Source organism: Anastrepha ludens, chromosome X, assembly GCF_028408465.1.
Source record: "Anastrepha ludens isolate Willacy chromosome X, idAnaLude1.1, whole genome shotgun sequence".
NCBI lineage: Eukaryota > Metazoa > Arthropoda > Insecta > Diptera > Tephritidae > Anastrepha > Anastrepha ludens.
In genome coordinates, this window is record NC_071503.1 from 14,610,347 (window position 1) to 14,623,589 (window position 13,243).

At 41.0% G+C, this 13,243-nt stretch overlaps 1 protein-coding gene across 1 annotated transcript in view; it reads right to left on the minus strand.

Annotated features, from left to right (window-relative positions):
• Positions 1-339: 339 nt before the first annotated feature.
• LOC128869288 (transforming growth factor beta-2 proprotein) overlaps positions 340-13,243 on the minus strand; it is an 87,010-nt gene continuing 74,106 nt past the window's right edge. Inside the window, exon 2 of the mRNA XM_054111820.1 lies at positions 340-1,771. Coding sequence (XP_053967795.1) covers positions 461-1,771 — 1,311 coding nt within the window. The 3' untranslated portion in view covers positions 340-460. The remainder of the gene's footprint in view (positions 1,772-13,243) is intronic.

Consider the following 13,243-nt stretch of genomic DNA (forward strand, 5'->3'; position numbering starts at 1 on the left):
GTTTGTTTTACGGAAGGTTTCACTTCTATCGCGTCTAACCGTTAGACTGGTATTTTTTTTTATGGAACTGGTTCTTTTCGGGTTAGAAAAAGGACTTCCAGACCAAAAACTGTACATACATTCGGTTAAAAAGTTTGCTGTAGCGCAAAGTGTTGCTAACAACCTTAAACATCGTTATCTGGACGTTCTTAACAGCTTAACGACGTTCAGTATGAGCGAGTTCTTGAAAGTTTTAGTTCTCGTATGACAGACTGCAGACGTACTCATGGTGGATATTTAAATTACTTACTTATCACATATAATTTTTAAGAGCCGTGCTTGAAAGAAAAATGCAAAAACTGAAAGATCTAAATTTTCACATGTTTTATTTACCCTTTACTTACATATACATATGAACTCGTATAATGCTCGATATATTACAAACTATAGAACTCTTTTTGCTATCACATAATTATGGCTCTTACGAGCACGCGCACTCAACCACTCGCATATCAGTCCATGTTGAGATTTTCAGTTTTTCGCTGTCTTTTTCGTCCACGTGTAAAACTTCGAGTTCAACTAGTTTTGATGGTGCACAACAAGGACGCGGTGCGTGCTCACGATTTTGCTTCCAAATTAGGCTCTGTAACATGGCGTGGTGGTGGGCGGGGTTATAACGCGGCGGGCAGCGGCCGTGGCAGTAGCCAGCGTCAAATACCTTCGGTTGTATTATAAATTCGAAACCTTTGAGTTTTTTGAATACTACTTCCATTGTGTGTCGGCAGCAGCGTTGATTGGTCTTGTGGCAACTGTGTTTGTACAGCGCAGGATTAGAGTCATGTCGGCCATTCGCCAGTATAGCAACGTTATGATGGTGATATATCGACTTAGCGGACTTAGAATATTTATTCGATCTTATCTCTTTGTAATTTAAGCCAAACCGGCCAATTATATTTAAAACTGGCATTAATTGTGCATCATATGTTTCAGAATTAGCGACATTGAACGAAATGTAGTTTAGTATGCGTACACCAGCCCGCTGGCAGTTGTCGCACTGTACTTCGAGGCCAAGGTTGGACTGTTGCTCGCGTAGCCATACTTCCACAGCTTTTGTCACATCGAATTGCATCCACTGGCTTTGTGTACCGTCAGCGAGACTTGGGTCAACCTTGATTTCCACTTCACGACTATCGAGCAAAACGCGTTTGCCATGCCTCAAACGTTGATATACCTTTAAATTTAAAATGTGCTTGACAGACACATTTTTACTCACTTTCTGCTTACCATTTTTGATGCCGTCGGTGCTACAAGAGTGATTATTTTGCTTGGCAGACTTGGCAGCTAGGGCTGAGCTGTGTATAACCATAAGTCGAACATTGGCCTCCTCGACATCGCCGGGATGCAGTTGATTAATATTTGTTTCCAGTTCAAAATGCAAAACCATTGCAGTTCTGTCCTTTTTTTGCCGGCGCGTCCTGAGGCCACGCTTAGTCATCTCGTGTTTTAAAATGAAGTTGTTAATAACTGTTTTTCTTTCGGCATCAATATTATTATCTGTGTAATCTCTCGCATTTGACTCTTCTAAAACGTTGCGTTTTCGGCGTGAATACTGTTCGAATTCCGTCGTATTTGGTTTGATACTAACAATATGCAACGGCACGTTTTCTATTTCCCACTCAATAGAATCTTGAATCGTATATTCCAACTCAGCCAGTTCATGCCGCTTACGTTCATGTATACGTTGAAAATACTCTCGATACTTGCTCACATACTCCCGTTGACTTATGTTAACCTAAAACGACAAACGAAACATTGAGACCAACGAAGTCTTAAAATAAGATATATAACATTTATAACAGAGAGCTTTTTTCATAGACTTTTAAGTATTACCAAGCAATACAAAATGTAACACACATTACTACATCCTACGTTCTCCGAATTCCGAATGGTAGTCACGCACCAACCCATTCGGCTACGGCGGCCGGCTACATAAATATATATCAAACCTAATAAAACTTTGTTCTATATGGCGTCATCCGATCGGAATGAAATTCTGGTATGTTGCTGTAAATATACCGCACATAGTGTGCAAGTTTGTTTGGACTCTGGAGTATAAATATTTGTAAAAATCATTTTTCAAGTTCTTTTTTGCTCATTTTCAGAATGTACGAGTATATCATCAATATGAAAACTAAAATTTTTATTTATTTGAACGAAGTAGGAAGCAACGAAAATCGAGGAGGAGCGAGGCTAGGAATTAATTGAAAATGTAAGGTTCGTTCCTGATGGGATTGCATGCTGATTTGAGTCTTGAAGAGTTCAATAACGATGTTGATTATGATTACAGTCTCCATCGTAAAGCACCAATAACAAAGCTCGTAAGACTTCTCTAATTTGGATCATTGATGTCGTTCAGAATTTGTACAATTTTAAATTGAGTAAGGAAGTGTTTTCCAAAAGCTGTGTGGGGCATCTTCCTAGAAAATGCTGAATTGTTTCAATTGAATTTAAGATAGATATGGATCAGTTTTTCTTACACAGCCCGTTTAGCGTAATACACCCACTCCTCGCTTTAAAAATCAACGAAGCTCTGTGCCTATTCAAACAGAGCTGATTACAGTGAATTCTCTCTTTAGTATATTGGCTCTGCACAGTTTTTGGCTTCTGTAGGAATTCAAATTGCCGAATGACCGACAACATTTTGCAAGGCATTTGAAAGTGCATTTCTATGTTCCCTTGACAAAAGAAATTTTATTTAATTCATATTGTCAAAAAAACTGAAATGTACATTCAAAGATATCTATGCACATATATTTGAATTATAAGCGCCAACATTTAAAATCAAAGTAACTTAAATGTTCATTGCTTTAATTTAAAAAGAATATTACAATATTAACAAAATGCATTATAAAACGACCTAACATTTTGGTGCATGCGTTTTAGTAAATTTAAAGCTTTATACAAATTTGATGAAAATTGTTGCTAACTACCCCTCGATACCAATGCCAACACCTATTAATTATAATATTATATAATATATACACATCCACAAACCCATGCAACTCATTTAGATGATCTGCTATACATAAATCCATACAGCATAAAATAATAAACCACACTACTAACACTTTTGATATGATTGAATTTGAAAAGGTCGAGCCAAGGAGCACCAGGAGATTTGGTGGCTCCTAAAACACTCAGGCTAAAAAGCCCATTGTATTTAAAGCTCTGGAAAGGGGGTAGATAGTCAAGGAGGGAGGGAGAAAAGTATCAGAGAAAGAGATAGGAAAGAATAGAGACAGATATAGAGATAGTTAGTCCTGTGAGAATTTTTCAGATTCTTTGGCAAATCTGTAAATATCCTCCAGTTTTAGAGAACGAATATTACTCATTTTCATGACATCGGAACCCAATACTCGTAGTCGCGCTCTAGCAAAGGCAGGACACTCACAGAGAAAGTGCTCAGTGATATCCGCCTCCTCCAAGCATGACAGGCATACCGGGTCCTCGATGATTCCAATGGTGGTCATATGCTGACCCCACGGGTTGTGTCCTGTAATGATGCCGACCATCAACCGAATGTCTATCCTTCTAAGTTTTAGTAGAAAGTTTGACAGTTTTCTGTTCGGACTTGTCACAAAGCACTTTGCAGTTCTGCAGCGTTCTCGACCGGACCATCGCTCTTTATGTAGATTGCCTATATAATCGTTGATCCAATTCTTGATTCCTGTGTGACTGATTCTGATGATTGGCTCTGGCCCCTGTGGGGGCACCGCTGATCCACGGTTGGCCAATTCGTCGGCAATTTCGTTTCCTTGAACAACGGAGAGTCCCGGAACCCATATAAGTACAAGCCTGTTTTGTCTTGCGACAGAATTAAGCTTCTTCTTACATTATTGAACAATCTTTGAGGTTTGCTTCGCGTTCTCCAGGGCCTTCAATGCAGCCTGACCGTCACTGAAGACTCCAATCTGTTTCCCGCTCCATCTCCTCTCGATTATCCATTCGGCTACTTTTAGGATGGCAAAAGCTTCTGTTTGGAAAACAGTTGCCATTCCCCCCATAGCATAGTGATACTTATTACTATCGTTTAAGTACCATCCGGCTCCAGACCCTATTTCAGTCTTGGACCCATCGGTAAAGAAAATATCCGTCAAACCTCCCTGCATGCATTCTGGATTGCTCCATTGCTCACGCAATGGAAATCTGACATCAAATTTCCTTCCGAATGAAACTGTGGGTATCAGGTCATCTTTAGGTGCCAAAAACAGTGGATACTGCTCCGACAGCAACTTAAAGAGTTCTCTGTGTCCCGAAGTTCCATCTTCGTGCCAGAAACCATATTTATGGAGTCTACACATTGCTTTTATTGCTTCCTGTTGTATCTTAAGGTCCAGGGGGAGCGAATCAAGCATAGCATTTAGGGCATCACCAGAGGTTGTACTCATGGCACCCGTGATGCATAAACATACACTTCTTTGCAGCCTGTATAGTTCCCGGACTGTGGACTTAACCATGCTCCGTCGCCACCAGACCACAGAAGCGTAAGTGATGATTGGTCTGATAAGTGCCGTGTATTTCCATAGGACCACAGCAGGTTTCAGACCCCAAGTTTTGCCAAAGGCTCTACGGCATTGCTGAAAAATCTTGAATGTACGATTCACCTTCAGTGAAACGTGTGTCTCCCAAATCAGCTTCTTATCCAAGATTACTCGTAGATATTTAACTTCGTTGGAAAGACCAAGTGTCACACCTTTCAGTGTTGGAAGACTGAGTCCATCCAATTTTCGTTTTCTCGTAAACAAGACTATGGTTGTTTTGTTCGGATTAACGGAAAGACTTTGTCTCATGCACCAGTCATCGATTTTGTCAAGAATCCTCTGCACTTTCGTGCAAAGCCGCCTTAAGGATTTATCCGATGTTAGCGCACAGACATCGTCCGCATATGCTTGGACGTGAAAGCCGAGTTCCTGCATCTCCACTAACAGAGAGTCTACGACGAAGCACCACAGCAGCGGAGAAAGAACACCGCTTGGGGACATCCTTGCTTAGCCCTGACTGTGATTTGCTCGTCATCGCTCCCACCAGCGGTTAACAGCCTCTCAGAGAGCATGGAGTATATCCATTTTATAATGGCTTGATTAACTCCGTTTCGTTCGGCAGAAGAACATATCGAGCCGAAATTGGCATTATCAAAAGCCTCCTCAATGTCCACGAACACGCCCATTGTGTATTCGTCAGCTTCCAGCCCAGCTTCAATCTTGCTAACAAGATCGTGTAAGGCTGATTCACATGATTTTCAACTCTGGTAAGCGTGTTGATTTCTACTAAGTGGACTTCTCGGCAATACCCCCACTCGAATATGTTTCTCCACTACTCGTTCTAGACTTTTCAACATGAACGATGTCAAACTGATTGGCCTAAAACTTTTTGCTGGGGAATAGTCATCTTTTCCTGGTTTCGGAATAAATACTACTCTTACGCGTCGCCATTGGGATGATATATAATCAAATGCAAGACAGGCTCTGAAGATCCTTTTCTGGGCCTCAATCAGCCTGTCTCCTCCTTTTTTAAGCATTGCTGGATATATTCCGTCAGGTCCAGCGGACTTAAAGTTCTCAAAGGAAGATAAGGAAAATCTTATCGATTCCCTTGTCACAATCCGACTAGCAATATACCAGCTGTACCTAGAGGTTCCACCGTTGCGACCGTTATTGTTCATGCCACTCTCAACTTCAGAGAGAGTTCTACTACCCGGAAAATGGGTTTCGAGTAGAGCATTAAACGTTTCCGATTTGAAAATGGTGTATGAACCATCAGGTTTTCGAATGGAATCCAGCCTTACTGTGCGGTCTAAATGAAGGTCTACACATTGCCTTACAAAGTCTCGCTGTTTCCCTCATTTCTTCGACGTTACTGCAGAAATTTCTATAGGATTCAAGTTTGGCTTGCCGTACTTTTTTCTTATATTCTCTCTGTGTAAGTCGATGATTGGCCCAGTCCTCTTCTGTTTTGGTCTTCAAGGCCTTATTAAGAAGTTTCCTGGACCGTACACGAAGCTTCGACAGTTCAGGGTTCCGCCAAGGAACCGCTTTTCCCTGTCTGCTTTGCCTGAGTGGACACAGTTCCTCAAAGCAATTGATTAAAGTACCTTCTAATTTCTTAGTAGCATCTTCAATCATTTCTGCTGATTTGAGTTTTTTCAGGTTTGGTAATCGCTCTGTTACAAGCTCACCATACCTGTCCCAGTCCACATTTCGAGGACTCCTACCGGAAGGTATTAATATTGTGTCAATTCCCAGTCGGAATTCGATTAGACGATGATCAGAAAGAGAGTCCTCTTCCAAAACTCGCCATCGGTTGATTTGATTTCCAACTGACCTATTGGTAAGTGTTAAATCAATCACCTCTTGTCTCCTTCTGGTCACAAAAGTTGGTTTGTTACCAGTGTTTTGAATGACCAAATCGGATGACAGGATAAAATCCAGTAACTTGAGTCCTCTGGGGTTGCATTTGCTGCTTCCCCACACAATGTTCTGTGAATTTGCCTCACAGCCCACTATTAGCCCCAGATTATTGGATTCTGCGTACTTGACCACTTCTCTTAGCTCCCTCGAAGGAGGTGGCTGTAAAGAGTCGTAGGGTAGGTAGGCCGAAACTATGATAGCTTCGACACTGTTCCCACTTTTCAAGTACTTTATTTTTGCAGCAACGATATCTCCGGAGCATAGCTCTTTTAGCATCGTGTGTTCGATCAACCTCGGCATGATAATACATGCTCGCGGTCTCACAATGAAGTATTTGCCCCCACGACATAGCACTTACTTGTGACATACCCATGGTTCTTGTGTAAGTATTATGTCTGGGTTTGTTTGCAGTTTTGCATGCCTACGGCACAAGAGAGCCGTAGACGCTTTGCTATGCTGCAGATTTATCTGTGTAAATATTACTTCAGTCATGAGACTGAGTATATTCACGCTTTGTCCTCCACCTTATCCTGGACGCGGAACTGGATCCGCCCCAGATGGAGGTGAGGACGGCACCCGTACTTCGACTTAAGAACCTTGAGGCACCCAAGATCGATACCCAGCACCAGGTGGGAACCCGCCTCCGAAGTGGTAGCGGATTTCTGCCTGGTGCACGAGTATACTCTCCAGAGAGTCGTGTCAAGATCCTTATTCTGAACACGGATGCGTTTGAGGAGTTCTGCTGAATTACAGGAAGGACCAGGAAACCAGACACCCGCTCGTACCAGCCTTTCTTTGCTACTCTCAACAAGAATAAACTTGCTGTTTTCGCAGCCTGGAATCTTTGCTATCGCTTTTTCCAGCCATTCTCGGGCAAAAGCATTGGAACAGTGCACCTTTACGATGCCGTCCACCACGCTTTTCCCCTCGAAAGTCGGCGCGTCTTTCGATTCACCGATAGCTTTCCAAAGATAGCTGTCAAGATAGTCTTGTTGCCCTTTGGACAGAAGACCATCTTGTTTGTCGGTATGTATCTCCACCGTCATTGCCTTTGCTGCCATTCTCGCGAATGATTCGCCAGACGTTGACGGAAGAGTGTCATTCGACATTTGAGGTCCCTTAGCCTCTACTTTGTCAGGCAAAGGTTTGTCTGCCTTGGATTGGGTCGAGGTGCATTTCCGAGTTCCGTCTCTCGACTTTCCTCTTCTTTGCCTTTCTCCTCTTCGCGGTCGTTGGCACAGACCCCGTTTCGTTTTCGGAAGAGCGCAGCGCTACAGAGGAATCCTCTGTTCTGCCACGCTTTCCCGTTTCCGTTACAGGTGTCGAAGTTGACGGAGCTTGAGTCCTTGCCTTAGCTAGTGCTTCGGCTTGCCTCGCCTTCTGTCTTCTTCGTTTGATCTGTCTTGCGGTTAGACCAACACCTGCGTTCGACTCTCCAATAACTTCGGTCTTTTTACCGGTACTTACCTGTTTCACACCAGGTTCAACCGTTGTCAAAGACTTACTCGGTACCAGAGATCCGTCTGAGTCTACTGAGAGATTGTCCGCCATCTCCACATCCTCCACAACTTGTTCAGTTGCTTCAGATCGTTTCGACGGCGGTATATCGCTCACACTCACTCGGCTCTCCATTGGCATAGCCAATGTGCCATGTTTCACCACTAGTAGTGCGCTTCCTCCGGAACCCTGGGTGTCAGTTCCGGTCATAGGGGAATGTGGGGTTCGGGCCTGCACATCCGATGCCCAAGCCGTCGATTGGTCGACGGGAGGATTTCCCGAAAGTGGGTTACCTCGTGCAGAGAGATCTTTTGTTAACCTCCACATTACGATGAAATGCATTTTATACCTCCTGCCAGATTGTCGGTACGGTACTCTCCACATAGTACTTGGGTGGCCACCAATTCCGCCGTTCCGCGGTTGAGTAGATACTAGAGCTGTTGAAACATCGATGTTTGACCACATCGATGTTTCGATGTTTTTCAGAAAAAAACATCGATGTATCGATACTACATCGAAGTAATATAGTACATTTTTTGATTCTCTATATAATATATATATCTTTATTAAGGATAACATCCTTTTTCCAAACTTAAAACTATAAAACAGAAGTTCAATCATTCAACTTAATACTATAAAACAGAAATTCAATCTTTTAAACTTAATACTATAAAACAGAAATTAAATCTTTCAAACTTAATACTATAAAGCATAATTCAATCTTTTTCAAACTTAAAACTATAAAACAATCATTGCTGTTCAGAGATCCACTTGTTCCGATTGATAAAAAGTAGCATGTCAACATGTTTAAACTGAAGCGAACTTCTTTTTTCGCTTACAACGATTCCAGCCTTACTGAACATACGTTCGCTTTCTGTCGAAGTTGCTGGAACGCAGAAATATTTTTTGCAGCAATGCTGAAATGATTTATCTGATGAGATCTGTAATAATAAAATTTAATTAATACACATATTTAAACGCTGGAATTGACAAGTAAAATACAACCTTCCAATAATCTAAAGGGTTGGAGTTTGATTCCAAATTGTCTAGATTAAAATATTGACGAATTGACAATATGGAATCCACTGTATTAGTTTTATGTTTCAAACTTTTGTTTTTTTCCAAAAATTGAAAAAGGGATGTCTGCGATGTGGAGGTTGATGTTGGCAGGCGTGGTTCGTCGCAAGGGCGAGACTTCTGTGCGTTGAAAAAAGAAAGCTCGTTTTCCAAGAGTTTTTGAGCCTCAGTGATGTTAAATGGTGAGTGAAACGTTTCTTTTTTAAACCGAGGATCTAGCAAAGTTGCCACTCGAGGAACATTGCGAATTTCATATTGCAGTAGTCTGGACGATATGCCCTCCAATAAGCAATTGCAGCTTTCGCGACCTTTAACTGTTTTTAGGTCATTTTTTAACAATTGCAAATTATGCAGAAGTCCGCAAGTTATAGGAATTATTAATGATACCGTGACCAACGTTCGCGAAGAAATTTGCAATGTTGCACATTCAAAAGGTTGCAATAAAATTTTTATGTCTTTTAAAATTAAAATTTCGTCAGCCGAAAACGGGGCAAGTCCCTTTGGGGTTGAAAGAAGAACACTGCTTATAGCATCATTTGTTTTAAGAATTCTTTCAATCATATGAAATGCGCTATTCCATCTTGTAGGACATTCTTGCTTTAAACTGTATGGCTTCTCTGTATTTTGAGCTTCTTTAAACTTGGCGTAAGCTACTGTGCTTTTCTTAAAAAATCCCACAATACTTTTGCATTTCCCCATAATAACTTTTATTTTCTCTTGATTCAGGCATTGTTGAACTATTAAATTAATAACATGCGCAAAGCATGGCACATGTCTTTTTTGCAATATCTCACATGCTTTTATCATTGTTCTTGCGCTATCGGTAACAATGGCTGCAACTTTGTCCATAACTTCCCATTCAATTAGTACTGCACATAGAGAGTTCGCAATGTTTTCTGCAGAATGATTTTTCTCATTCTGTAACTTACTAGTCGAAAGTACTGCTGTGCGAAGTTTAAATTCTGGATCTATAAAATGGCAAGTTACGGTCAAATAAGCCTCGTTGGCTCGAGATGTCCAACAGTCGGTTGTCACAGCGCAATATTCCACTTCTTGCAAAATGCTTTTCAGTTTCATTCTCATGTTCATGAATAAATTATTATAACATGTTGAAAGCAATGTTGATCGTGAAGGCAATTCGTATCGGGGATCCAAAGCATTTACAAATTGCTTAAATCCCTCGTTTTCTACAATGTAAAATGGACGTAAATCGGAGCAAATGAAATTTAACAATGCGCTGTCCAAATCTCTCTTCCGTTTCGATGAGGCTTCATATTTTTTATCCAAATAAGCCGCCATATGTCCTGAAGCCTTTGGCAACTCACTCACCGTTAACGTTGGGTGTACCCGCTTTAAATGTCCCGCCATGTTGGTGGTGTTTCCGCTGGTTTGATAAATTTTACCACATTTTAAACATTTGGCAGTCTTGCCATCCGAGGACTTATTAAAAAAATTCCACACATTGGACTGACCATATCGCGCCTTTTTGGCTTGCGGCTCTTCCTCTTGCTCTTTTTCTTCAATGGTTGCCGCACTACAACCTACATACAAATGAGACAAAACACAGAGGTTAACTTGTAAAGAAGGCATCAGTTAATATATATATGTACATACCTTGCCCATTTGAAGCTCTAAGATATTTATGCATTATAACCACTGCCTGCCAACACCAATAACTCCAAAAATAACGCTCTAGCTTTTACTGCGTTTTTTTCTCAGTGATGGAAAAACTGGCAAAAACATCGAACATCGGAGAAAAAACATCGATGTTTTTAACGAAAGGAGAAACATCGATGTATCGATACTACATCGATGTTTCGCACAGCTCTAGTAGATACCCAATTCCTATATGGAGCTGCCCTCTTAGTTCGTGGTAAGTTAATCTCCATAAAATGGGGTTAACTCGCCACTTAAGCCTCATCCCCGCGGCAAGGAGACCGACATGACAAGTTAGTATACAAATACAGTCCGTACTCAAATTAACAATTAGTTCCATCTAATAGGTCTATTTATAAGTTCGTGCGGTTTTACAACAGATGGCGTAACTTGATTATTATTCCATCGATCCACATTTCCAAACATTCATTGGAGAGCTACTGTCGTAAGGCACAAACGTCAGTATAAGTTTTTTATTTGAAGCGTAAACAACAATATTTTTACCACACTTGAAAATGTCGAATTTCGTGCCAAATAATGTGTTTTTGCGGGGAATTCTTCTTCATTATTTTAATATGAAGAAAAAAGCAGCCGAAAGTCATCGTATCTTGGTGGAAGTTTATGGTGAGCATGCTCTATCTGAGCGAACGTGCCAGAAGTGGTTTGCACGCTTTAAAAGTGGTGATTTTGGCTTGGAAGACGAAGAACGCGAGGGTGCGCCGCCAAAGTTCATGGATACCGAATTGGAGGAATTGCTCGATCAAGATCCGGCTCAAACGCAAGAAGAGGTTGCAAAAACTTTGGGAGTTGATCAATCAACCATTTCCAAACGTTTAAAAGCCATGGGAATGATCCGAAAGGTAGGCCATTGGGTGCCGTATGAATTGAAGCCAAGAGACGTTGAACGCCGTTTTATGGCATGCGAACAACTGCTTCAACGGCACAAAAGAAAGGGTTTTTTGCATCGAATTGTGACTGGCGATGAAAAGTGGGTCCATTACGACAATCCAAAACGTCGGGCAACGTATGGATACCCTGGCCATGCTTCAACATCGACGTCGGCGCAGAATATTCATGGCCTGAAGGTTATGCTGTGTATCTGGTGGGACCAGCTGGGTGTTGTGTATTATGAGCTACTGAAACCGAATGAAACGATTACGGGGGATGTCTACCGACGACAATTGATGCGTTTGAGCCGAGCACTGCGAGTAAAACGGCCGCAATACGCCGATAGACACGACAAAGTTATTTTGCAACATGACAATGTTCGGCCACATGTTGCACAAGTGGTCAAAACATACTTAGAAACGCTCAAATGGGATGTCCTACCCCACCCGCCGTATAGTCCAGACCTTGCGCCATCCGATTACTATCTCTTCCGATCGATGCAACATGGCCTGGCTGACCAGCACTTCCGTAATTACGATGAAGTCAAAAAATGGATCGATTCGTGGATTGCGGCAAAACCGACCGAATTTTTCACAAAGGGAATCCGTGAATTGCCAGAAAGATGGGAAAAAGTAGTAGTAAGCGATGGACAATATTTTGAATATTAAATTTGTAACCATTTTACGTCAATAAAGTTTCAAATTTCGAAAAAAAACCGCACGAACTTATTCATAGTCTTAAACTTCAATACCAAAAACTTCAATACCAAAAACCTTCAAGATATATTTGACAGCTTGCAAACACCAATTTTAATTACAGGTGACTTTTATAGTTGACATCCAAACTGTGGATCCCCAAAAGCAACAGCAGAGGTAATAAGCTCTTTAAATTCGTAAGTTAATCAAGATTAATTCTTTTGAATGATGGCTCACCAACCCACTTCACAACACACCATACATTCACTCTTGTTGATTTAACCATAGCCTCACCTTCCATAGCCCTCCCTACAAAGTAATTGGCAAGTAGAATCCGGCCTTTTCGGCAGCGACCACTTCCCAATAATCACAACCATCTTTAACAACCAATCAAACACCACAATAAATATCAGACCCAGGTTTAACCTGAATAAAAAAAATTCAGCACCCTAGCGAATATACTATGTCAAGCTAAACCATACATCAATAATACAAATAAAGAAGCGGCCACGCTACACAAAATCATACTCCAAAGCGCAAATGAAGCAATTCTTCAAACGAACTAGAATACTAAAAAATTTACCCCTTGGTGGAACAAAGAACTCGAAAGATTGAAGAAAGATAGAAATCGTTTTTGGTATAAAGTAAAAAGACACATAATAACTGAAAACATAATAAGCTACAAAAGAGCAAATGCTCTATTTAAAAGAGAACTGGTGCTTTCCATTTCAATTCAACCGGGCTATTCGGGTCAGGTTCTTCGATTTCGATGTAACTCAAAGATGTTGCTCTCTGGTCAAAATAATGAGACACGTATTTTTTGTTCGCCAGAAAAACATTTTTTTCAAGATTTATCGGCAATTTTGTTTTTCGGCTCAAAATCGATTTTTTTAATTATATAAGATTTTTTTTTTTAAATGCTCATAACTTAAGTTTTTAAATTATCCAAAAACAAGGCAAGGCATAAGTTTTACCCCCATACAC